Source organism: Sphaerodactylus townsendi, linkage group LG09 (assembly GCF_021028975.2).
Source record: "Sphaerodactylus townsendi isolate TG3544 linkage group LG09, MPM_Stown_v2.3, whole genome shotgun sequence".
Lineage (NCBI taxonomy): Eukaryota > Metazoa > Chordata > Lepidosauria > Squamata > Sphaerodactylidae > Sphaerodactylus > Sphaerodactylus townsendi.
Genome location: NC_059433.1, coordinates 41,724,258 through 41,751,618, shown reverse-complemented (window position 1 = coordinate 41,751,618; position 27,361 = coordinate 41,724,258). Strand labels below are relative to the sequence as shown.

Sequence of the window (27,361 nt, the reverse complement as noted above, 5' to 3'; positions counted from 1 at the left end):
CAACCTCTTGGCTGCTGTCTCTGTTTTTTATTGTATTGTGGTTTTTAAATTCTTGTTCATTGTTTTGTAAGCTACTATAAATATTGCTTTTCAGGAAAAAAGGAGGATAAAAATATCCAAATTCGTGTGTGTGTGTGTGTGTGTGTGTGTGTGTGTGTGTGTGTGTGTGTGTGTGTGTGTGTGTGTGTGTGTGTGATTCCAACGATATGTGTGCATAAACCCTGCTTGTAGACACCATGTTTTGCTTCAATAAAGCTTTTAAATACAGCTGAATAATAATGCCCTTGGTCTTCTCAGCCCAGTAAAGTCATTGCAACAGCTTTGAAGCACTTGTGCACATCTTAATATTGCTGAACTACAATATATGTTTGGTTTGAAAAGCACATTTACGTTTCCTGCCAGTCCACTTATGAATATGTGTTTGAGCTGCCATAATCCCCGGAGTGGACTCCTCTCTCCCTCTAACAGTCATGCGAGATTATCACTGAACTCCTTGGAAAGTCTGCATGTATTTATGACATGCAACTGAAAAATCCAAAAAGAAGATGGTACAATTCCCAGAAGACTCAGACTTCAGAAATAGCAACTGAAATAACTTATTGCTTTTACAGATACATACAAACCTTTTGTGCTGATAAACAATCCCTTTTTATAGCAGGAAACATCCAGCGATTAGTAGGTCTTTAGTTCAGTAGCTTCTTAGCAATTAGCTAGACTTCCTTCCTGTAGAAGCAATTAGCATCTGTATAGCATAGTAGTGTTATCTGTCCCTTTTGAAATATACAGAAGAACTCTGACAACCAAATCTATAACATGATATCACAATAGATAAGTGTTTGCTATAATCATTGCCTGTATATCTTATATGTTTGCTTTCACTATAATACATGGAAGAGAAATGCCCACAAATCTGTGAGGCATAAAATAGACCATTTGAGATAATTGTGGAAATAGAGCTTACACATAGAAGCATGCTGACCTACATTTTCTGTGCTTCCAAATATTCCGTTTCAAGAACATAAATACAGTGTTATTCCTTAGAGATGGAACAGCAGACATAAATTTGCAGTTTTGATTGTGCTTGTGTTACATTTTCAAATCAGTTAATCCACAGCTAATATTTTCGGTTTAATTATAAAGCAGAATCATTTCTCTTTCTGATACATTTTCATGCACACGCGGACACCCCTAATATATTATTAAAACTTACATCATGTCCACATAATGAAGGAGGAGTTGGATTTGAGAGAGGAATTAAGCACAGCTAATCCCAGAATGACAGCAAGCTCTCATATTGTCCTCAGAATGGCCCCACGTCAGGCTTTTAGAGATCGGGGACATCACACACTAAACACTAGTGACAGAGTCAGCATAATGGAAAGATATACAAACACTGCTCAACCTGGTTCCATCACTTTTTCTTAGAAGACTTCTTAAACTTCCTGTTGTGGATTGAAACAGCACATCTGACACCCGTAATCCACATGCATGCCAAGCAGATGTCCTACTACTGAGCCACAGTCCCTCCCTCAATAAAATAGATGGTAGTCCAAATCTGTGACTTCACTGCATAAGCCTGCAAGCATACACACCACATAGCTATAACCTTTTTAGAGTTATCTTTCATTCCTTTCACTTTAGTTCTATATAGTAGCTACAGAAAACTGCCATGTGAGTGTACTCCTATGGGATATAATTAAGAATGAAAAGACCCGGGTGGGCATTCTCCTACCAAAGAAACTAGAAACCCAGAGCTACTATTTTTGTCCCTTTTAAGTTGTAATTTGAAATAGTTTTATTTCTTTACGAAAACCTTTCTTAGGGGAACCAATGTAATTTGTTTCGTCAATCTCATACAACTATTACAAATTGAAAGATATATGAGACCAGTTGAAATACCAGAACGCTGCGCACTGGAACAAAATATTGTGGGAAATGCTAGGATACCAAATTGGTGGAAGGCAGCATACAAATGTTATAAATACTGAAATGTGAATTATCATTTCAGGACCGTCTGACCCCATATGTCCCAAGTAGGCCTCTGTGTTCTGCGGAGGTGAATTTTCTGGTAGTCCCCCGCCCCTCAATGATACGGCTAGCCTCTACCCAGGCCAGGGCTTTTACGGCCCTGGCCCCTGCCTTGTGGAACACTCTTCCTCCAACTGTTAGGGCTCTGCGGGACCTTGGGGAATTCCGCAGAGCCTTTAAGACTGAGTAGTTCCACCAGGCTTTTGGGGAGACTGGCCGTGGATTTGCCGCCCTCATGTTACTCCCCCTTTGATTCTGTCTATGTTATCCTTGGCTTTTGCCGAGTCCCCTCCCAAGCCTGGAATTGGATACCGCCAATAAATTTTTATATACAATATATATATATTGTATTTTATATGTTGTCTATTGGCCTCTGTTCACCGCTCAGAGCCCTTCGGGAATTGGGCAGTATAAGAAAACTAAATAATAACAACAACAATAAATGTGATGTATCAGTTTTTATTTATGATTATTTTTTCAGAAGGTAAATTCCAAAAGAGGAGACAACATACCCTGTGACTCAAAAGAAACTAGCCTTCATTCATTTTCAAATAAAGGGAACCATCATGTGCCTCGTCCAATGGGATCAAGATCCTACTCCGATTCAGATACCATGCAGTTTGAAGATCGATCACTGTCCAAGCTGAAGGAAAGCGACCGGTGCACTGCCACAGAAAATCTCTTTCTAGACACACTGTCCCTTGATTCTCCTGATGATGCTGATGAACCACAGTCCCAGAAACTGGAACAAGAAAGGTTTTTAGTTTGTGTAAGTGAGGTATGTTCCTCATTTTTTATATTGTTAATTATATTATAATTATTTTTTCTGCTGTTCTGTGAAGGAATGCTTCATTGAAGCTCAGTTTATAGTAATTCACTGACAAATTCAGTCAATTTTTGTGTTTGTCATGTATTATGAACTGAAATAAACTGTAATAGTGTACCTTAAAATTCTTGAAAATCTTTTGAAGACCATATGAAGAAGCTTGATGTCTTCCCTTCAAATTTTGGTAATGAGAGGGATTTTTCCTAATATGTAATTTTTCCTCATTCTTCTCCTGATGAGTAGTAGAGCTGTGGGATCTCATTTTCCCATCCAACTTATGGAGCACATGGGACTTACTGGGAATCAATGCATTAAGAACAGCATTTGAACAAGATATGCACCCACAAAAATGTAATGTGCATAGGCCTAAAAACATATTTGTGTTTCCTCATAAACTCTAGAAACTGCCTGCACAATCATGGCTTATATGGTTTGGATTTTTGCATGTAGATCATGTTCATGTTTTGCACCTAGCATGGATGTCTGACTTGTGCCACCCCACCATTTTTAGAAAGAAGATACAGAAGAAAATAATGTTCTGTCTGTTCTAGTAAGATTAGATTTTTAACATTTTTGTCACAGTTTATAATTTGCTAGATTACCATTACTCTTTTTTCTTCAAAGCAAATTCTTCTAATAAAACATGTAGCTGATTCTGGGAATAATGGTTGGGTGATATAGTTGCTATGACAACACGTAGGTGCTGTGAATAATCTGTATGGTGTCCCTCATATAAAGAATAGTCTGCCCACACATTTAATATCAATAGTTTAATGAGTTTAGTTGATGCAAGTTGTGGGAGTTTGGCAAATTTATAATGATATAATATATCAAAAGAATATTTTAATGTCAGCACTCTAAGTCACCAATATCAAACAGGGTTGCTCAGAAAATAATTGCAGATGTACAGATATGTGTTTTGTATTCGTTATTTCCACAATCAGATATTTAAAAATTCTGTAGTATGTAGAGCTCTAATTATGGTATGTAACACAATGGGGATTTATTGGTTTACTTAATTTATACTATCTAATTCAGTTGGGAATGATGTATACACAAGCATGTGAGGGAAAATCCCCTCTAATTACCAAAATATGCAGACAAGAAAACAGACATGTTCTTCAAAGGATTTTCAAGAATGTTGAGGAGTACTCAAAGTAAATGAAAATATGGCCCACTGGGCACAAGATATAATACATACAAGTACAACATTAACTTTTAATTTTACTTTCAGGAAGAAGAAATGCACAAGGGAAACCTTCAAAGGTAAGTGAAGAGGGAAAACAAAGCAGAAATACTACTAATCAGCAAACTGCCTTCCTACCCAGCTCTGATTGGAATTGGGCTCAGAGACCTTGGGCTATAATAAACCAGCAAAATAGTTTTGTCAGCTTCTTATGCCTCTTTTCTCCACTGTTGGTTCCCCCTCTGGCCTTGTGGTAGAGTGAAAGCTGGTGGCGGCAGCAGTGATTGGCTGTCATCACCAGGTGGGTAGAAAGTGTGTGTTTCTTTCTCATGGCCTCTACCATCTCCTATAGTGTCTCAGTTGCTGCTTTGAGCACTCTAGGAAATGCTCACTGACTCATATAGAAACTAATTAATATTTGGGTCATATTCTTTAAGGCAGGGGTGTCAAACATATGGCCCATGGTCCTGATCTGGCCCCTTGAGGTCTCTTATCCATCCCACAAATCCAGCATTGAACTGTGGGTTCAATCTCTAAAGTCCGTATGTACCAACATGGACTCCCTCTCAACCCAGGCCAGGCTGAGCCCACAGTTCAGCGACCTAACCATCACACTTCAGCATGGTATGGTACATCATGTCCGATCATCCTTTTCTCTAGTGAAAATTGAAAAACTGTAGCTATGCAACCAAAATCAGCCTCTGACATGATAAACATGGCTATAAAAGCTGTTAACTGTACTAAAACGCTTCTGTCAACTACAAAGTGAAATACAGGAGTTAAGAAAGGAAAAGCTCTGCCTGAATAATGAATATCTTCAAGGTCTTGTTTTTATGGTGGATATTGCAAGACACCTGAACTGTCTCAGCACAAAGATGCAGGGTTGAATCAAAGTTGTGACAGAGTTTTATGATAGCATTTGTGCCTTTGAGTTGAAGCTTCACCTTCAAAAAATTATTTGGCACAGTTTCCACCATGAAATCTCTGTACAGGGATCATATATCCACAGAGAAGTACTTGCAAAAAATTCAGAGCTGAAAAATGAATCCCAAGAAAGTTTTGCTGCCTTCAGAAACCTACACAGAGATGTTAGAATTTTCTATAATCCATTTTCTCTGGATGTCCATGAGGTTCCAAATGAGCTCCAGATGGAAATAATTTATCTGCAGTGTGATGCCATCCTCAGGGATACATTTTTTGAAGTTAGCATTAGCAAATCTTACCAGTTTTGGAGTCTGAATTACCCCCAGTTTAAGACTTTTGCTGCTAAAATTGTATCTAGGGCCGCTTCCGCACGGCCACGCTGGGGGGTGCGTTGGCGTATACGACGCCGGCACAGTCCTGGTAAAGACAGGGAAGACGGTGAAGCGCTTCGCCGTCGCCCGATCGACTTACCTTCCCTCAACCTTCTGGCGCGTCGCCGAGGCCAGGGGACACGCCCCCCTGCCCTGCACGACCACTCCAGAGTTGCATGGCAGGGAGGGCATGTCCCCAGGCCTCGGCAACACGCTGGAAGGTTGCAGGGAAGGTAAGTCGATCGAAAAAGGGGGGATGGCGCCTTCCAGCTGCTGCCATTCGCACGTCAGCGGCTGGAAGCTGCTGTTTCCAGAAAACCTCGCCCGGGGAGCAAGGTTTGGAAACAGCGGCTTCGATGCAGCTGTGCCCCCCCCCATGCGAACAGCTCCCTAGGGACGGCGTTTTTGCCGTCCCTAGAGCGCTGTAAAAGGCCCGTGTGGAAAGGGCCTAGGTTTGGGCAACATAAGTATGTGAACGGTTCTTCTCTGTAATGAATGTTAATAAATAAAAGTATATTCGCAGCTTATAGAGAAAGAGATTTCTGAACAGCATACTCAAAATCGCTACAGTATAGACTGTGACTCTAGTTTTTGATGCAGTAGTCTAGAACAAGGGCATTAATTATCTAAGGCTCATTCCGCACATGCAGAATAATGCACTTTCAAACTGCTTTCAGTGCTCTTTGAAGCTGTGCGAAATAGCAAAATCCACTTGCAAACAGTTGTGAAAGTGGTTTGAAAATGCATTATTTTGCGTGTGCGGAAGGGGCCAAAGATTCTTAAGGGAAATACTATCAGGCCAACTACTCAAGGCGAGGTTCCCACAACGTCAAAGAAAATTAGCCAGGGAGTCTTTGTTTTGGGGCATGTTCAGCATTATTACTCACCATCCTGTTTGCAGCAGGGCAGGTGTTACCCATTAACTGACTTTTTTCTTGTCATTGCAGGGAGGGGGCAATGTTTGTGGGTTTTCTGTCGCACATGAGTGCTTTAGTTTTTAATGTAATTTAATTTTTATCCTTAATCTTTAATAATTTAATTTTAATCTTTAATCTTTAATAATTTAATTTTAATCTTATCAATAGATTGATATATCAATCTATCCAAAAATCGATATCAAAAAGCAAACTATTAAACAAAAGTCTTGAATACAGCATCTGCACACTTTGCCCGAACACTGATTGTCTTTTATGGCCGGAAGTGGGGGGGGGGGGTTGGAGGGAGCAGTGGCAGTTTGATGTTTGTAAAACCACAAAAGGACAATGTGAACTGCCATTTGCTAAACTTCCCAGATTCATGATCATCCATCTCCCAGTGTGCTGTAAACCAAGAATCAAGACCAATGGGCTTTTCCCAGTGTGGTCTGGAATCACTAATTTCTTGTGTATAAAACTATAAGGCTGGATGCATCCCAGTTTGTTGATCAAATCAAGTGTTTGGACTGATCAGCTAGTCTTATTATTTTTACTTTTTTAGTATTAGTATCAATTTATTGATCTATCGATATGGTTATTTAATTTTTTTAATAAAGATCTAAAGATATGAAGGAGCAAAGAGGGCACAGGCAATAGAAATAATATGCAGCACAAGAAGTGGGAGGTCATCAGCAACAGGGAGGAGGGCAGAGCAATGCGAGGAAGTGCGGGGTAAGACTAGCAGGGCTGTCTGCAGGCTGATGGAAGAGGTCTGGGCAAAGCTGTGCCCACTTGGAAATCTGTCCGACTCTGGCAGCTAAGCAGAATTAAAATTAAAAGTGAATTTTCTTGCAGTGGAGAAAATGGAAACTGAAAGCACAACTAGAGGAAATAAATCTGTTCAAGAAACCTTGCTGTGGCGGGCATTCGCCTCCACCATGCAACAAACACATTTTGCATAATCTTCCTGTTATTGTTTTAAGCATGTTTGTATTTTAAGTAAAAAAATATGTAATTAATTGGCTTTGCTTATGTCTTCTATACAGTTTTTATCTCCAGTGCCTGGCATTGCATTTTAGGTTACACATGGCCCAATCCAAAAGTGATATTTATATCATATCTGGCCTTCTTAACAAATGAGTTCGACACCTCTGCTTTAAGGCCTTTTTAAAATCCTTCCTCCAGTCACATTTGGCTCTGTTTTAACCAGTACTCAATCCTTTTGCCACAAGTTTGCTAATCCCTTCAAGTGAAATGTAATGTATAAATTTGGTAAATAGTTGGTAAATAGTTTACTATAAATGGGAATGATAGTATTATCTGCACTCCAAAACAAAAGTCTTCTTAAAATGGCTTTTAAACTTTTAAAAATTTCAGTATTAAAATTGGAACAGTAATTAACTGTTTTCTAGTCTTATACAACAGTGTATTTGGCAGAATTTGCAATTGTGTTAATGATACTTAAATTCATTTCGTTCATTTTGTTTAATATTGTGTGTATGTTTCTTCAGGGCAATGTCGGTTTCCTCTATGTCAGAGTTCAAACGCTTGATGGACATTTCTCCTTTTCTTCCTGAGAAGACTCTGCCTTCCTCTGGCACCAAGGAAGATATGACACCTCCTTTATCCCCTGATGATCTGAAATACATTGAGGAATTCAACAAAAACTGGGATTACAGCACATCCAGAAACCATAATGGTGCTGCAGAAAGGCCTGCAGAATCATGGGCAGAGCAGACAGAGATTGGGAAGGCAGGAAATAATTCAGTTCCAGATCCATTCCAGCCCTCTTCATGGTACCTCACTACCAGCACATGACACCACGTCAGCTAATACCATTCAGCCCCACTACCGTCAAACAATCACCGTGGTTTCAAGTTGGGTCGCCAGAAAACAAAGTTAGGGCCCTTCGTCGTCTTGTTGTCCGGCAGATTTGATGACCGTCGATAGCTGGTACAGCAGCCAGCCTGAGCAAGATTTTTTGTTTCCTGTGGCCAAAGCTAAAGGGAATGTACAAACGTTGTCTTCTTCGTAAAGCGATTAAATATATCCGTGAACTCTCCAAACATCATAATGATTTCCTGGAAAGTAGTCTTCATCCTATTGAGCGTCCTATTTGCACTACTGTGGGTTTTGCCTCATCATTGCACAGTTTGGAAATGTCCAAAAACATGAGCGATGATATGAAGGAGGTAGCTTATTCTGTCAGAAATGCAATACGTTCAAATTCAGCAGATCTTCAGTTCAAAGACACAGCCTGTCAGACGAATGGAGTAAGAACTATGGGAACACAAACCACTCAAACAATCAGTGTGGGTTTGCAGACAGAAACTTTCCGTAGTATCACCAGCAGTCCACACAGATGTCTGACACCAAAGGGAGTTTCCACACCTGTGTCATCACCATCATGCAGCCAGCAGATGCGTGCCGAAAAGGTCCGGCGGGCTAAATTTGAACGTACAAGGTTTCTCCCAAATATGGCTCCCCCAAATTACAGAAGAAAGCTTTTTGCAAGACGGATCAGCTGAATAATCGGACCTTACCTGGTACACCTCAGAAAGGGTTCAGTGAATCTGCCTGGGCCAGATCAACTACAACGAGAGAGAGCCCAGTTCATACCACTATCAATGATGGCCTCTCCAGTTTATTCAATATCATTGACCATAGCCCTTTGGTTTATTTATGTTTCTGCCGCGCCACCAAACCGTAAGCCGATGAAGGTAAGAAGAACTTCGGGCTGAATTTATCTATGTAAGACATATGCGCAAGTCTCCGCGAAGATCACCAAGTCCTCTCCACGGCAAGCCACAGAGCAACAAAAGGATGAAGGTGCTGAGACAACAAGTATCAGACAAGACTTATCAGCTCCTCCAGGATATACCCTTACAGAAAATGCTGCCAGAATCCTGAACAAAAAGCTTATGGAGCATGCCCCGTGCGGAAAATAGCTTCACACAGCCCCAGTTGCAGCACGAATAGCAGAGAACAACAAAGCTGAATCAGGAACTGAGGTAACGAGTTGATTATTTATGAAGATGAGCGACATGGAATAAGTATCAATCGCAGTGGAGGTAAACCAGGTAGTTGTGGTATCTGATGTGGACAGTGCATTCTGGGAGAATTTTTGCACAACGGATTCCTAGTCTCCCCAACATGAAAGTTTGGGAAACATTTGTATACAAGACAGAAAGGCAAGAAGAGGTCTGGTACAATGTTTTATGGGGATATTTAAACATTCAGTTAACTTTCGCATTGGACCAGAGTGCAATTACTATAACTAGATATTAAAGTATCTAAGAATAACTGTGGCTCATTCCGCACACGCAAAATAATGCACTTTCAAGCTGCTTTCACAACTGTTTTTGCCATTCCGCACAGCTTCAAAGAGCCCTGAAAGCAGCTTGAAAGTGCATTATTCTGTGTGTGCGGAATGAGCCTATATTTTGAATGTTGTATATGTTGTATGTTGTATATGCTGAAAGGAAATTACTTGCCATAAGGCTGAGATTTTTATTATAACATTTATGCAGATTTTTAAAGAAAAAAACCAACTTTCAGATCCAGAGTTTCCTCCCGTATCCTAGTGTGCCCTCCTTGAGTGTTTTCAAGAAGGAAGGTGGCTAAAGTCCTATTTAGATTAAATTAAGTGAGTGTGATTTCGTGGAAAGCTGTCAGAACCGATAGTTAAGCCCTTAACTTTCATAAAATAATTTCAGCTTGCATTTGTTAAAAGTCCAGTACTATACTGTGTTGAAGTGTTGCTGAGTTGGCTCCACACAGTAAGGGACAAGAATTACTTCAGGTGATATGAAGAAGCGTAGGAAAAGAATGCTTGAGTAATTCACTGTTTGCCTGTCTTCACTTCTGGGCCACATCTAACAGATTCATGAGGCAGCAACAGAAGATTCATCTCTCTGCAGTTGAGATGTATATTTCCCCCTCTTCCAATGAGACTTAGTAGCATGGATTAAGGAAGCAAGTTATTCATGCTGCTTCCATGTAACATTGTCAGCATAAGTACACAAATGTCAGCATAAGAACACAAATGGTGGCAAAAGAGAAAAGAGAAGCAAGTTAGAAAAGAGAAAAGAGAAGCAAGTTAGCTGTAAGGGAGGCAAAAAAGGATTATGAGGAACGCATGGCTGTGAACATCAAAACCAGCAACAAACAGTTTTTCAAGTACATCAAAAGCAGGAAGCCAGCAAGGGAAGCGGTAGGCCCATTAGATGACAAAGGAACAAAGGGTGTGCTAAAAGATGACAGGGAGATTGCAGAAAAGCTGAATGAATTCTTTGCATCTGTCTTCACCCAAGAGGAGGTGAGGAAAATTCCTGCACCTGAACCAAGCTTCTTAGGAGGCCGAATCCAAGGAACATAACAAAGATTAGTGGTACACAAGGGAAGCAAGTTCTGGCAGCCATTGATAAACTAAATGCTGCAAATCCCCTGGCCCAGATTGCATTCACACTCAAGAGTTCTTAAAGAGCTCAAGCGATGAAATTGCTGATGTTCTTTCACTTTAATATGCAAGCGTATCCTTGAAATTCTGCGGCTCCATCCCTGAAGGATTCTTCGGAAGATGGCCAATGTCACACCAATCTTTAAGAAAGGGATCTAGGGGGGGACCGAGGAAATTACGCAGCCAGTCAGTTGACATTCTGTTCCTGGTAAATTAGTAGAATCTGGTCATTAAAGATAAAATTATAAAACATGTAGAAAAGCAAGACCTGCTGAGAAAGGAGGTCAGCATGAAACTTTTGCAGAAAACAAATCCTGTCTTACAAACTTACTAGAGTTCTTTGAGGATGTAAACAGGCATATGGATAAGGGGAACCAGTGGACATTACGTCTACTTCGGATTTCCAAAAGGCTTTATGACAAAGTTCCTCACCAGAGACTATTGAGAAAAGAAACTCAGCAATGAAGGAGGAAGAGGAAGTCCTCCTATGCGATTAATAACTGGTTATAACAGGAAGCCAAAGAGAGTGGAGGTGTAAATGGGAAATTCCCACATTGGCTGGAGATGTGGCGGAGTGGTATCCCCCAAGATCCGCATTGGGACCAGTGCTCTTTAACCTATTCAAGGGGTAAACGAGACTACAGGAAGTAGGGGTGGAGTAAGCGTGGTAGCCAGGATTTGCAGATGATACGTCAAATTATGTAGGGTGTTGAGAACCACAAAGGATTAGCGAGGAGCTCCAAGCGGACCTTGATAAATGTAGGGGTGAGTGGGCTGCTAAGAAATGGCAAATGCAGTTCAATGTAGCAAAATGCAAAGAGGGATGCACATAGGGCAAAAAATCCAAACTTCACATACACGCTACAGGGGTCCAGTGCTATCAGTCATCGGACCAGGAAAGGGATTTAAAGCGTCTTAGTTGATAGTTCCATGGGAATGTCAACTCAATGTATGGTGCAGCTGTGAAAAAAGGCAAACTCTATGCGCTGGGGATAATTATGGAAAGGAATCTGATGGAATAAACCTTTGCAAAGATTGTCATGCTCCTTATATAAAGCCGTGGTGCGACCGCGACTTGGAAGTACTGGTGTTCAAAGTTCACGGTCGCCACATCCTTCAAAAAGGATATTGAAGAGATAGAAAAAGTGCAGAGAAGGGCAACGAGGATGATTGAGGGACTGGAGCACCTTCCTTATGAGGAAAGGCTGCAGCGTTTGGGACTCTTTAGTTTGGAGAGGAGACGTCTGAGGGGGGATATGATTGAAGTCTATAAAATTATGCATGGGGTAGAAAATGTTGACAGAGAGAAATTTTTCTCTCTTTCTCACAATACTAGAACCAGGGGGCATTCATTGAAAATGCTGGGGGGAAGAATTAGAACTAATAAAAGGAAACACTTCTTCACGCAACGTGTGATTGGGGTTTGGAATATGCTGCCACAGGAGGTGGTGATGGCCACTAACCTGGATAGCTTTAAAAGGGGCTTGGACAGATTTATGGAGGAGAAGTCGATCTATGGCTACCAATCTTGATCCTCTTTGATCTGAGATTGCAAATGCCTTAACAGTCCAGGTGCTCGGGAGCAACAGCCGCAGAAGGCCATTGCTTTCACATCCTACATGTGAACTCCCAAAGGCACCTGGTGGGCCACTGCGAGTAGCAGAGAGCTGGACTAGATGGACTCTGGTCTGATCCAGCTGGCTTGTTCTTATGTTCTTAAGTAGAGATGATATATTCTGCTGAATAAATTTAAATGGACTGTAAAAAATAAACAGGCTCTAAGGTACAAATGATCCATTTTTTTGTGACAGGCTAACAAGAAACAGGAGTTTAGATATCACTGCCGAATATGCAGAGAGCAGGTTTATTTCATATCATTTCCTAGAGCTATTATCACCAAATTCACTTTTTATAGAAATTGTAGAACTTGCTCTTAGGAGATGGGCAAGTTCCAGGAAAGATGCATTGTACCTCATGCAGTCTAGAACACAATTTTGCTAGTACCTATTTGAAATTTCTGCTACCTTCAATGGCAGTCTAATCTATTGTTGTTGTTTTCGTCCTTGATATTTACAAGATATTTATATTTTTTCCTGAAAAAACATGTGCACCATCATGTGTGAAAAGTGGGCAGGGATTGTGTTGTGACTGAATATATTTAAAACCACAGCAGCAAAAGATACGTTATGTTCACACATGGCAATATACTTTCCTACATTTTTCCTGCATGAGAGTCAATAGCACAGTGTCACATATAAAACTGGGCCTTAGTTAAAAGGTTTTCTTTTCAAATATGGTCTTGCTGATGGGAATAGGTTTGCATCTGGAGTCACATTCCAGTTCAGACATTACCCCTCTGGAGAGCATGGTAACTTGTTTCATTTAAAGGAGTAATATAATATTTGCATTCTACATTGCTCATGTTCTTGTTCTCGAACCAAGTGATAATAATTGCTTTAAATTGTCTTCATTATAATCGCAATTTAAAATCAGTAGAGTATTCTTTTTTAAAAAAAATCACATTTTAAACATCTCACATACAAAGTGAGAATTAGTTAACATTCATACTGTCACAATTTGGAAGTGGCAGTAAAAATATTTAGTGAACATTGAGTCAAAAGTATCTCAAATTGGGGAGGGAGTTGGGAATCAGTTCTAATTTGGTAGTTCTTAGGATACAGTTCTTAAGATGGCAGCAGGTTCACATTGTCCCGCTCTTGGCTGAGGTCAAAGTAAACTAGCAGTCAGAAGAGGGATACAGGGAGATCATCTAAGGTGAGATAGCTGTCCTGTCCAGATACACAGAGCTCTGTGTCCAGAAAGAGCTCCTTAAATTGCTTCAATGCTTCCGCACAGGCCAAAAGCAACGATGTCAGGCCAGTAAAACACTGTTTTGGTGGGGACCCTTCGCACAGGCACCGCTGACATTTCTCTCCCGGCCCCCGCAAACGTTGCTTACCTCCGGTCTCCTTCTGTCATGTTGTGCAGGCCAGGAGACACGCCTCCTGGCCTCTGACTCCAGGGTCATCGCTCCGGCCAGGGGGGGCGTGTCCCCTGGCCTCCACAATCCGAAGGAAGGACATGGGAAGTAAGCAACGTTTGGGAGCGGTGCAGCTTGTGCAAAGGCTGCGCCACAGGCAGTGCGCCCAGCGGGGCCATCCGTGTGAACGGTCCCAGGGGGGCGCATCGGCATAAACTATGCAAGCTGGCTGTGCGGAAAGGGCCATTGTTCCAGGACCTCAGTTTCTTCCTCATCAGAATCCCCCTTCCTGCCACAGAAGAAGACGCTGGTGCAATGATCCGTGAAATACATTAAGTGGATTGTTTCAGTTCATGTGGCTATACAGAATGGCCCTGGATGACCTTGGGTAAACGTCTCTCAGCCATATTTTTTCACATATTTGGCTTTCAGAGACAGTTGTCCAGACATACGGGTTACATTCATGGACTTCTTAGTATTCTGCATATTCCACCAATGTGTACCTGGTTGGAGAATTTCGTAAAGTTTGACTTCAAGTTGATTGAATTCTGCATAACCAACAATTTAATAAGATATTCACAGTGTAACAGTGGTGAGAAGGGGTATAGATCACAACAAATAAGATTAGGAAATTAATATGTTGTGGCTTCCATTCAGTTACCTTTGCTTAACTTGGGAGGCTGGGCTTCACCTAAAATAGCATGCTATGCAAAGTGAAGCATCATGTCAGTACTGCTACTTTTACAGTGCTCATGGTGGTTCTTACCTTTTCCTAGATTTGTTTTTATACTCCTGACATGATGTATTACTGATTTGGAATATCCGCATGGAATACCAGTTATTAGCTTATTGCTTTTTTCATTTGTGCTTCTTCCTATTGTTTTCTTCAAATTTTCTTCAAGATAGTAAGGTATCTTCTATTATTCTTGCTACAGTGTAGAATATTTGAGTGATAGTAAGGTATCTTCTATTAATCTTGCTACAGTGTAGAATGTTTGAGTGAATTCATCTGTTTGGGCAGCATGTATACACAAATGCATATAAAGCAGGAACTGTTTCATAATTAGTTTTAATCTGTCCTGGGGCAGTAGCTAAATTCATGTTTGTAAAATGCAACTTTAAAGAATGATTTATTCTTTTATTTCACTACATTTCTGCCCCAAAATGGGTGTGGATGGAATTGTCCAGTTCCCCCATGGATAAAGGCATTCCTCTTCCAATACTGTGGCTCCATCCCAACATCCTGCTGTTTGGTGGCCAGAACCTCACAGGGTGCCCAGACAAAGCAGTCACCCCATCTTTCTATGGGTGCCACTGCCCTTCAAATTTCCATGAGTGCACCTGAGAGGTTAGGAGTTCCTGCAATAGGCAACTTTGCACTACCAGCCCCAATGGACATGATGTTGCCACCTGATGGCCCAGTGTTACAATGGCTATTTACTGCCAGTGCCCCTTTCCCCTCCATCCTGAGAGCCCATACCTAGTGATATTTGGGAATGGCAGCCATCCCTGGAGCCTTGACCATGCTTGTCCCCCTGCCCTCCAGGATTGGCTCCCCAACGCCAGTGCCATCTGAGCTCCATGTGGCATCTGACATTAAACAGAAGCCCTAGTTGCCAACAAGGGAACCACTTGCTGGGTTGGCCAGAGTTGCCAGAGAGAACCCAGAGCTTGCGAGGGGCACCTCTTCCCCATCAACCATGCAAGCCCCTAGCCTCCGTGGCCTAGGAGTCCCCACACCCAAGGTCAGGAATGACCAGACTCCTTTATGACTACTGTCCATCTAGAGTTGGCCTGATTCCATCAGCAATGACATCTGAAGGTATGGCTGCCCATGCTCACCCCCTGAAGCCTCTTGCCTTTGGTCCTCCCACAGTCCGACGGAGACAGACTCTCATGGCACCACCAATGCCATTCCCCCACCATGGCCCATCGAGGAATGCACCCCCCAACATGTAAATGACTGCCACAGCTGCTCAGAGGGGGTTGGGCAGCCTTGGCAGGAGTGGTAGCCCCTGGATGATTTCCCAGACTTTGTCAGATGAGGTAGGCTACCTAGTGATCGGCATCCTCTGCAGATTCCCTCTGCTCGATGTGTTCAGGTTCCCCTTCTGGGGACTGGTGCTGTGGCAAATCATCTTGTTGCCATGCTTCCCCTGACTCGCCCCTTCCCCGCCCCCTCCTCATGTGCCTGTCCATCCAGGTCCCTGCCTCTATCCCAATGCTCCAGGGCTCTGGGGAGTAGCAAATCTCTGTCGTTGCCTCCAGGAATGACCAGACTCCTTTATGACTACTGTCATAAAGCAGGGGAAGGGGGTGATGGCTACAGTGGTCAGGCCACCGTGCTGACTGTTGGTGCTGGTTTTCTAGTGATCTATCTGCAACTCCACCACCCCTTGGGCACCGCCCACCCATACTGAGAGGCCCACAAATTGTTGCCACCTACAACTAAACTTTATTCAGGTAGGGAAAATTGAAATAGACATATGCACCCTTTGTTTCCACCTCCAGATCTCCTGGGTCTCACTGATGACTGCAAGGGAGGGGAATGTCTGCACCGGTGCCCCTCCATCGCATTCCTGCACCACTCTGCAGTGCCAGCATAAGTGCCCCAGCGCCTGCACTTATAGCCCGTACACCAGTGCAAGTGCCATTGGCAATATCACTGCTTCCATAGCATCTCCTCCCCCCAAGATTGTGCCGTAACTGAAATAATAAGCTTTATTTTACTGCTCCCACAAAAGCATTATGAAATTTCTATTCCCTGGGTTGGCCAGTTCTTTGCACATGGTAAAGGGGAGTGCTGCTGGAGAAGATTCAGAAGTCTACATTATCTTCCAGGAAGGCTAATTGCTGTGTTAGTCCTCATATTCCTCAGATTATGTTCCCAATGGCATATTGTGTACACTGCTGATAAACAGGTGGAAGGGGAATAAAAGATAACATTACAATGCTTTCTCTGCTTTGTTTTGCTGCCCTTCCTAAATCAGGTTTTAAAAGGCAGAAGAGTGGGTTCATATCCACAAGACACAATCAGCCTTTCAGAGCGTTCTTGTACATTTCTAGCAACGTGAACCATCCGTGACCTTTTAAAAATAAATGGAAGAAACCAGTGATTCTGAGATAAGTTGGAATAGGTTGGTAAACATACTAATCCACCAGATACATTCTTTAATGTCATGGTCCCAAACCGGACAGTGTGGAGAAGAGGAGGTTCCCCATTTACTTTCTTGACTTTGATGTTAACAGTTTACTGCCTTTTTTTCTTAGCCTGGCCAGTAAAGGCTGTGACACTTAATGATAGTTGTGAAATCTGAAGAATTCTTCAGTGCTAACTACAAATCTATGCTTTAAATATTCTTTCCAATCTACTTCCTCTCTTTTTTTTCCTCTGTCTGTGTCCAGAACCAAACTGTCTTACTAACTGCCCCCTGGGGACCCTAACCCTGCCTGCCTCACTGCTGTAAGTCCTTTCTACCTTTGTTTTCAGAAATGTTTGCTTTTGCTTGGTGGAGGAAATATAAACTAAAGACACAACAGCATTCCTTATGAATGGCATAGAAGTAGATTCCAAGCAGATCAGGGCCATGTCTATAGGGCTGTATCCTTATAACATTCCCACTGAACATGGTTCTAATGGTAACTCAAAGATGGTTTAAGCCAAAATATTTAATGTTAAATCAAATACATTCCACGGGATTCCAGTGAATCAATTTGCTTGATTTAGGATTCTGCCCATCATGGCTACGGTGCACTTTTAATCCGATTTTGTTTTGTATCATCTTGCATTTTCTTATAATTTACCGCATTAACTAATGCAATTGGCAGTTTCTCAATCAATGGATCAAAGCTGTCTTTCACTGATTGTGCTTAGCATTCACTGATTGCGTTTAGCAGTTTAAATCCAATCCATAAAATTAAGTTAAAGAAAATTCCAAAAGTCAAGAAGAAAGAAAACATTCAAGAACCAGCTCATCTTGCCCAATTTCAATAGACTAGATTCAGATTATCATGTTATTTATGAAATGATTGCAATGTTTGCATTGTAGTATAGTCGTTGCAATATTTTTCATTGCATGGTAACTATTTTCATTTCAGATGAAAAGAGAACATAGGGAAATTAAAAAAACACTCCACGTGATGAGCATATCACTTGCTCTAATATATCCAAATGTCTTCACCTGTGCACTTAGTGAGCTCGCCAAGAGACACACAGCAAACCTTGACTAACATATATACAAACATACAAAATGTGAGCTGTGGAGCACCGCAGAAGAAAGTTCACTCCCTTTTATTCTAAATAGGTCATAAAACATGGGAAAGGCAAGGGAAGAAAGGCTCATGTCTCCCTTCCAGAAAAGAACAAAAACTCTGGCAAACTCTGGTTCTGGTGGGTTTTCCAGGCTGTGTGACCGTGGTCTGGTGGATCTTGTTCCTAACATTTCGCCTGCATCTGTGGCTGGCATCTTCAGAGGTGCATCATAGAGGGAAGTCTGTTACACACTGTGTAACCCGGAAAACCCAGCAGAACCAGTTGAATCTGGCTGTGAAAGCCTTTGACAATACATCTGGCAAACTCCGTATGCATCCTAAGAATTTAGGCTCCACTGCTCAGGGCTCTATAAAACTAACAGCCCAATCTAGAGTGGGCAGGTAAGGCCAGCTCTGCCCCATGTTCTTTCAACAACAACAAAATTAAAAAAAAAACAGAAAAACCTGACTGGAATTCCTCATAGGGGATAATAGAGATATGTCACAAAAAACATGGTTTATCTCTGATGCCAGCTTTGCTGGCACATCTGGGGCCAGTTGGTCAGGGAGGCTGACTAAGGTCAGCTCGTTCCCCCAGAAGGCCCCTGGCCATGCCGGCATAGCTTTTTGCACCAGCAGGCCTAGGAACAAGCGGTGGTTTCTAGGTCGGGCACCACGGAGCTGCACAGCACCCAGCCACCCAGGTAAGTTGCTCCTCTGCCAGTGCATTTACCCCTTGTGCGGCAGGGTGGGCACCTACGCTAGAATAGGGCTGCTCTGTCTCTAGAGATGGGTCCGACTCCCCACTCTGGATTGGGCTGTAAGTTGCTTGAATTGAAAGAAATGGATTCAAATGTTGAAATGGGAAGGCTTTACATTGTTTTGTCTAAGCTTGAATTGAAAGAAATGGATGCAAATGTTGAAATGGGAAGGCTTTACATTGTTTTGTCTAAGAAACAAAGATATTTTAAATATAGCACTATCTATGATGATTCCATATAATAGGAATGGAGATTTTGGTGGGGGGTTCCCCCTCCCAAATACAATAGGAATATATTTTCCCAAAATAAAATTGGAATGAAAATTTTAGTGAGTTTTTTGTTCTCTTTTAAACATAATGTTTCCTATGTCATATAAATCATTGTCACTCAGTATTTATTTTGTGCTACCTGTATCCAAGGGCCACAGCTATTTGTGTCATGCTCTGTGTATCTCCCTGTGTTCACAAGCACACACAAGAGACAGCAAACCTGTGTTACCTAATGTGAACCAATCTTTGGTGAAAAAATACTTATCTATGGACTTATTGTCATTCTAGAGTAGGAATTGCTTGCTTGCTGCTTAGTGCTGAGCAGTACAGTTCTCTTAAACTGGGTGCACTGGAGCAAATTAATCTTGTTTGCTGCAAGAGTTATTCACTATGTAAGCATCAGACTTAAACATTCCCATGTATGGCAAAAACGTACCAAACATCCACTGATGAAAGGTATAGCCATATACAGTATAAGTGGACTGCACTAAAAATGTTCTGTTTTTTGTTGAAGCTGGCTGACAATATATAAAGGGCTGAATGAAACAGGAGAAAAGTGATTGAAAAAAAATAAATTTGCCTGTAAGATTTATTTCCATTCTATGAAATGCAAACTGTATATACAATTATCTGGAAAATCATAATCTCACTCAATCCTTCTTTACAGCAGCGAAAGTATATTTTAGAGGATATTCCTATCTAATAGGAATTTTAGCAAATCTTGTCCTTTCAATAATGGTTAATAAACTACATTATCCTCTCTAAAAGAAGTGATTTATTCCTATTCAGTGTTGAGTGATAGGCTTCCAATATAAGCAGTCTATAACGGGAATGTCAGATATGTGGTTGGGGGCCAGATCCAGCCTCTTGAGGGGCTTATCGGGCCCGTGAGCCACCTAAGGCAATCCCCTGTCGCTCACAATCTGGCCTGGTGAGCCAGTTTAGCCATTATCCCAGTGCAGTTCTGGGGCCAGCCAAGGTCTCCCAGTGCCTAGCCAAGTCACATTTATGTCATATCCAGGCCTCATAACAAATGAGTCCGGCACTCATGATTATTTTTTAATCTTGAATGCTCCTATGGATTGATAGTACTCCTGGTTTATATTGTAGGATGACATTTTGTCTGGATTGCTTAATTACAAAATTACCTTTTGTTAGAATCTGACCTCCTCAGCATGATAAAGTATTTCTACTTCATTTCAGGCATCCTTATCCCCACAGTGTGTTTTGCTGACCATTTCCTCTCTCTAACCATGTTTGTGGTCCCTGATGAAAGACAGGCAGCCCCATCCAAAAAGCCAAGCGTTTGGATACAGCTGCGCCCATGCTGGCCCACCAACCCCAGGGTGGCTTTCCGGCAATGTGAGGAGGCTAAAAACACAAAAAAGTCTCCCCAATGCCAGAAATGCCCCATTGGGTTTAATGGACTTACAGCCCAAGCCCTGACCGCCATCCTAACAGGGGTAATGGCCAGGTGAAAGCTGACTAGTACTGACTCCTTCCTAAGCCATACCCCTGGACTTCCCCTGCTACACCAGCAATCGGAGCACAAAACACTGGCTTAGTGTTTAGTGCCACATCCCACCACCATGGAGGGCCCCAGTGGCCACCACTGGCAGATTCTCCCCTCCACTGGGCCAAGTGCCTCAGGGAGGGTAAATTCGCTGGCACAGCCTTTTGCAGCAACGGGTTTGACTACCTTTTGGATGGAACCATTAAAGAGCAACCCGTTTCTATTCATTCCAGGCCCTTCATCTTCTGTGTATGTACACTCTCATCTCATCATGAGCCAGTGTTGATAATAGTGGTTAGAGTTTAAGACTAGGATCTGGGAGACCCAAGTTCAAATTTGTATCCTGCCAGACGTATAGTGGACTGGTGTGGCTGGAAGTGGACTGCACCACTTTAAAATCAGCATGGTGTAGTGATTTAGATCAGGTGGACTCCAGTCTGGAGAATCGGGTTTGATTCCCCACTCCTCCACATGAATGACAGACTCTTATCTGGTGAACTGGATTTGTTTCCCCATTCCTGCATTCCTGCTGGGTGGCTTTGAGCTAGTTACAGTTCATTCAGAACTCTCTCCGTCCCACCTACCTCACAAGGTAGCTGAGGGGAGAGGAAAGTAAAGGAGGTTGTAAGCTGCCTTGAGTCTCCTTACAGCAGCAGCAGCAGCAGCAGCAGCAGCAGCAGCAGCAGCAGCAGCAGCAGCAGCAGCAGCAGCAGCAGCAGCAGAAGCAGCAGCAGAAGAAGAAGAAGAAGAAGAAGAAGAAGAAGAAGAAGAAGAAGAAGAAGAAGAAGAAGAAGAAGAAGAAGAAGAGTTTGAGTCTCCTGCAGGAGACTCAAAGGGGCTTACAATCTCCTTGCCCTTCCCCCCTCACAACAAACACCCTGTGAGGTAGGTGGGGCTGAGAGAGCTCTGAGAATCTGTGACTAGCCCAAGGTCACCCGGCTGTTGTGTGTGGGAGTGTATAGGCTAATCTGAATTTCCCCAGATAAGCCTCCACAGCTCAGGCGGCAGAGGTGGGAATCAAACCCAGTTCCTCCAGATTAGATACACGAGCTCTTAACCTCTGGCAGGAATATAAATCCAAACTCTTTTTCTGAACTGCAAGTTTTGAGATTACATAGTTCAAAGTTCCCTTTAATAATTTTATTTACGGTAAGTAGAAAATTACCATAAGCACATTGTAGAATTGTTTTCTGTGATGTGCTAATTTTAACCTGCAAGAAATGTTTAAGTTAACATTAATAATGTTAGGAATGGTTCTCCATTCCTACAGTTCATTATGCTTCCTATACTCCATTCTGCTTCATGTTCAGAACAGGCCTAAGATATTTCAATGCTAGCTTACTGTCTGCTTCATGTTACTTTGTAATGCTCAATAATATCTCTAGTCTGACATTCTTTGATGCATGTGGCATGAAATACTTCAGTACATTTGGAATTTTTGTTTGTTTACTTGTTTTTTTGTTCTTATTCTATAACTTTTCCTTCATGGTATATAAACTCTTTATTTACTGCCAGCATACATTTTACCATAGCTTGCATATTGCTTTCTCACCTGTATAAATTGCACATTACTCTTCTGTGTGTTGACATTGACAACTTTAGACCTTCTGCACTCAGATTTTTTAAATGCATACAGTTAAAGGCTAAGAGGTTTATGATCTTTGCTGCGGCAGCTTAACATCTCTGTACTTAATCATCTCAACACAACTGTGAGCAAAGTTATCAATTCTTTAAAAGTCAACCATTGCTTCCAGTTGTTAACAGTCATGAAATATAAATAAAGGTTCCAGTGTGAAACATCACACTTGAAAGGCTGCCTGCCGCAAATGTAATCAGCGTTACTTATTCTACTGGTACAAGAAGCAACTGCAGTGCAGTTTCATTAAGTTCTGCTTTTCCAGCTTTCAGATTTTCTTCTTCCTCTTCAGTAAAATGAGGGATATTCTGTTTTCAACTTGCAGCACTTTTCAGTTCAGACAACTCAGGACTGAGTATTACAGTAGTAGCCAAGACAGAGGGGCTGCTGTACAGCTTGACTTGATAATTGCATTGTAGCTTTGCCATGGAACAAACCAAAGCAATCCTCATCAGGCGGTACAGTCGAAATGTGGTGCCACTTTCCTACTGTTCTTATATGCTTTGATAAAAACATGAGCCTCATGAAGAGCTCAGCAGTGCCAAGGGTGGGGGGGGGGTGAATTATTTGGATTTATCATTTTTCAAAAATGTCTTAAGGCTGGACCTGGCAGCAGCTGCTTGCAAACCGAAAGTAGCTTCCAGACAGTGAAAGCAATCTTTCTAACGGTCTGAGCCTATGCAGACTTACTCTAGTCTAAACCTTCAATTCTGTTGATTTAGACTGGACTATGAAATTGAAAGACATAAACTTGAAAGACAGTTCATTTATATTGCTTAACAAGAGCTTCTTGATAATTTATGTAGATATTATGATGGCATGTCATATCACAGTGTTATGCTGGCTCACGTATTTTAGCCATGTCACCATCAAAACTGCTAAATAATAAACATGAATATATTCAAGTAGGACAATAAAATGTGGGTTTCTGCTGGATTAAGCTGCAGATACTTGAACCCAAATTAAATATGATGAGGGCAGATCTGAGTGCCAAATCCTTACAAAATTGCAGGGTGATGGCAATTTGAATGCAGCAAGGGGTGTCGTGGGGAATTAAATATTCTTCCAAACCATGTACCCTTCTGCCTGTAAGAGCTTTTAAAGGCCACTGTTCTCCTGGAGTGGTTCCCAGAGTAAACATAACCTTAATCTGAAAAAACACCTTTTGTAACTAGTGAGTTTGATTGAAGAGTATGGACAGTCCCCCAAATTGTACTTTCTAGTGAACTGACAACAGTCCACTGGTTAGTCTAGCTAGCTTTCTGTCTTGTTCAATCCTTTCCGCATAATCATTACCAAATTTTAATGTGAATGTTTATCATATACCTCTGTTCATTTAAACGCTTTCTACTCATTTTTCCATGTTTTTGCCATTAATTACAATTACAGACAAAATAAATCCAGACTCTTAAAACTGTCTTTATGAATTAGTTTTCTAAGTTTTATTGATCCTAATGACCAATATTGATTAGCTTTGGTTTTAGTTATAGATCATGTATGAGCAATATATGAATTAGTAATGTCATTCATTCCTTTCTATTTTTCACTATAAAGGAACTACCGTGTTCCGCACTAGCTCCACCCTTAGAATCCTGCTTCTCCCGGCCAGAGAGACCAGCGAATCGGCGCCCACCTTCCCGATGGGCCTCACATTCCCCTACTGCCTCTCAATCTCAGTTAACTGGGGAAGAATATGAAAGCAAGGAACTGCCATTGGAAGACCCAAACAAGTGATGCAAGTCTGCATGAATTATCATAGAATAATTCATTGTTTTTTGCATAATAGCACCATTACCATGACCAGTCTCTGTCAGCGAGGAGAGTTCAATTATTAAAGGTCAAAGAATGTGCTAGAATGCACTTGGTTAAAGTACATCCTGTGGAACAGAGAGATGGTTCTAGAATGAAAACGTGCCTGTAATAACTTATTTTTATCATAGCTCAGAAAACTATTTTTGCCTCCATCTTTTCTACACACAATATATTAATGAAAAGGTCTAAAAGATATACAGATAAAGGTAACATTTTAAATAAAGTATACATTATGTTTCAAAGGAAATTGAATGTGTTCTCTCTCTTGCTCTCTGACTACTGACTGCCTTCTGTTATATTTGCACTGTTAAGGTTTGCGTTTTGTTGGCTGGCTGTTAGGTTAATTTCTGATATAAAATTAGAATCTTGAAATTAATTTTATTCTGTCAATTGCCATTTTGTAAAAAAGAAAAAAATCATAAAGGTGCTTTAGCATGTCTGAAGCAGTAAATTTTAATTAGTGAAGAAAGCCATTGAATTAGTTGACTAGGGCTGATTCCGCATGGGCCAAAAACAGCAGTGTGAAAACGGTGTGAAAATGGTGTAAAAGGGTTTAAAACGCTGTAAAAGAGTTTATACTGTTTTCACACTGTTTTCACACCACTGTTTTTGGCCCGTGCGGAATCAGCCTAGGATTGTCTTAAATAAACAAAAGGGGAATACAGGGAATAAGAAATGTTTAGGAAGAAGGGGGAAGCCTCAGAAAGTCTTAAAGAAATGAGCTTGTACAATACACAAAGATTTGCATGTTTTTAGGTTCCTAGCACTTTAGTGCATGTACATACAGCAAGTGTACTCTCACTGTTATATCCACGTGTGTCTATCAGTTCCACTGTAATATTGTTGTGAGTTTATCTGTACTGTACTTTTAATGTTAGTATTCTTGCATTGATAATACAAAAAAACCCCACCCTGATTTTTAAATAATTGTTAACAGTTCAACTGGCTATGTACAATGTTTACTGAGAATTTCCCTTGTTTGTGGGAAAGCACTGAGAACTCTGGGCATACTCAAGTGTAACTGGTCTTGTTCTAAGAGTCTGTTTGAGACCATGTGGCGTGGAAATAAAATTCCTCAGTATTTACAAATTGCTGTAGCACTTTGAAGTAGTTATTTTTAAGCTTATGGGACCACTCCCACTTTTTCCCATTTTCAGGCAAGTTCTTGAGCAAAACAATAGAAACCGTGAAAATATGTAAAATAGTTGATTAGGAAGCAGCACTCTGACAGGACATAGAGTATTCTTTGTTATGCAAAAACAAAATCTGATAATCTAGGATACTGTCAAATCAAAATAAGGACTTGAAAGTCAGTTTTAAAATAACCCTGAATCCATTATCCTACATTTCATACCCAGTGTAATAAATAAAGTAAGCAGAAAAATATAAGTAAGGACTTTGACACTCTCAACACATATGGTAAGAACTGAGACAGAGAAATGATCTCTTATCTCTTTTTACAAGTACCTGTGCTCTGATGTCTTTTCACAGTAGCTAAGGCCCCTTCCGCACATGCAAAATACTGCGTTTTCAAACCACTTTCACAACTGTTTGCAAGTGGATTTTGCTATTCCGCACAGCTTCAAAGAGCACTGAAAGCAGTTTTGAAAGTGCATTATTCTGCATGTGCGGAATGAGCCTAAGGTTAAAAAGTTATGCCAGTAAACTAGTGCTGTGTGATTGTCATACATTTTTCAGTTTTAGGCTGCCAAAACCTCTTTTCCTGTACCTACTTATGCTGCTTCAATTACTGACATTATCCTTGTCCAAGCCACTATGTTTTCTTATTGTTCACAGATTCAACCAGGAACCTTGTGGCTTGAGGCTAGAAAATAGCCCACTTGGCAATGATAGACTGGTATGCTTAGTCTGTCCTCAGGGCAGTCAGCCTCTGAATCCCATGTCTAAGAGGCAACATCAGGGGAAGGCCTCAATGTCCTGTTTGTTGGCTCTCTACCGGAATCAGTGGGTCAGTGTGTGAGACAGGATGCTGGACTAGATGGACCACTAGTTTGATCCATCAGGGCTCTTTTATGTCTGTAAAGATTTAGGGATGCAACATCTGTCCCTCCAGGGGTGAAGTAGCATGAGGCTCAGTGATTGGCCAGGCCCGACATGAATCTTCAGAGCATGACAAAGAATACTTCCTGCCTGCCGAGCTTGAGACTCCAAGCTTCTATCTAGCCTGAGCTCCAGTCTGAAAGCTGGTGGGGGGAGGGGGGCAACTTTTCATTTAAATGAAAGCTGAGAGTGTCAGGATGATGCATTCAGCACTCAGGACCTACTTGTGTGGTGCAGTCATAGAAACTGCCTCAAATATAGATTTCCATGTGAATTTCATTCTCTTGAGCCCCATTTATAAGCAGTACACATAAATACAAAATGGCTAGATTATCTGAACTTCCTGGCACATTGATCCTAAGGGTGAATATGTTTGTAAACATATATCACAAAGGTTTCTCGTGGAGGAGCCATGATTGGTTGCATCTCCTGTTTAGTAAATATTCCTGTCAAGCATATTACTTCAGCATGATGTATGAAATTATATTTGGAAGTCTTTCCTATTAGAATCTCAATGGACATTATTTCCAAAATCAACATTAATGTAAACCTGTCATATTAGAACTAATCAAAATGACACAAAGGCAATGAACAAGCTTTTGAGTTGCCCAGAAGTCTTTGTTAGGCTAGTACAACAACAGAAAGGGGAGGCAGGAGTGAACTGGGAAGTAAAAATAGCCCTGGAGCAAGCCCTGCTGGGCCACAAACCAGCTCTGCAGGAGTCAATCAGTTCAGCAATACAAACTGGGTATTTCTTGCTTTCTCCTGAAAATTGGCAGAAGTATGGGAAAAGACGACTGGTGAACTGATGCCAGTTGCCAGTACTGATGAAGGGTCTGAGCAAAGTGACACATGGGGCTAAGGATTACATATTAGTGAGCCTGGTCAAAGCCCCTGAGGGATGACTGGTCTTATACTTGCTTGAAATGGACACAGGTGTAACATTTTATATAGCATTTGCTTGCTTTTGTACAGGGCTGCTGCCAATTGGGAACTGACAGGACAAAATTCAGGGGTTCCAAGTCAGCTAGAGAGTCCCTGAAGTCAGCATCTGCAACCAGGTTTATTTCCTTACTCCTACACATGACTGGGTGATCTTGGGCTAGTCACAGTTCTCTCAGAACTCTCTCAGCCCCACTTGCCTCACAATGTGTCTGTTGTAGGGAGAAGGAGTTTGTAAGCCGCTTTGAGACTCCTTATGGTTAAGAAAAGCTGGGTATAAATCCAAACTCTTCGTTCTCTTCTTTACTAGGGTACAGGGAAGTCCAATCACAGTAAAAGGCACTTTAACAATCAACTAGATTTGCATTTCTGCAAGACAGAAGCAGACTTGTCTAACAGATCATGCTAAGTCCATCAACCCAGCCAGC

The 27,361-nt window shown here is 41.5% G+C and overlaps 1 protein-coding gene, 1 long non-coding RNA gene and 1 pseudogene across 3 annotated transcripts in view; all 3 read left to right on the top strand.

The window, feature by feature from the left end:
• Positions 1 to 8,102, top strand: part of LOC125438869 (microtubule cross-linking factor 1-like) — an 86,493-nt gene extending 78,391 nt beyond the window's left edge. Inside the window, exons 12-14 of one of the 2 annotated variants that reach the window (XM_048507503.1) lie at positions 2,510 to 2,797; positions 4,089 to 4,120; positions 7,761 to 8,102. In XM_048507503.1, the coding sequence (XP_048363460.1) occupies positions 2,510 to 2,797; positions 4,089 to 4,120; positions 7,761 to 8,067 (627 nt within the window). In that variant the 3' untranslated portion in view covers positions 8,068 to 8,102. Of the gene's footprint in view, positions 1 to 2,509; positions 2,807 to 4,088; positions 4,121 to 7,760 lie in introns of both variants that reach the window. The other variant, XM_048507502.1, reaches the window with a different exon arrangement.
• Positions 8,103 to 8,156: 54 nt separating this feature from the next.
• Positions 8,157 to 9,231, top strand: LOC125438870 (annotated as a pseudogene).
• A 6,682-nt stretch (positions 9,232 to 15,913) lies between these two features.
• Positions 15,914 to 24,400, top strand: LOC125438871. The gene is made up of 2 exons (XR_007245434.1): positions 15,914 to 16,825; positions 23,673 to 24,400. It is a non-coding gene; the product is annotated as an uncharacterized LOC125438871 (long non-coding RNA).
• Positions 24,401 to 27,361: the final 2,961 nt, after the last annotated feature.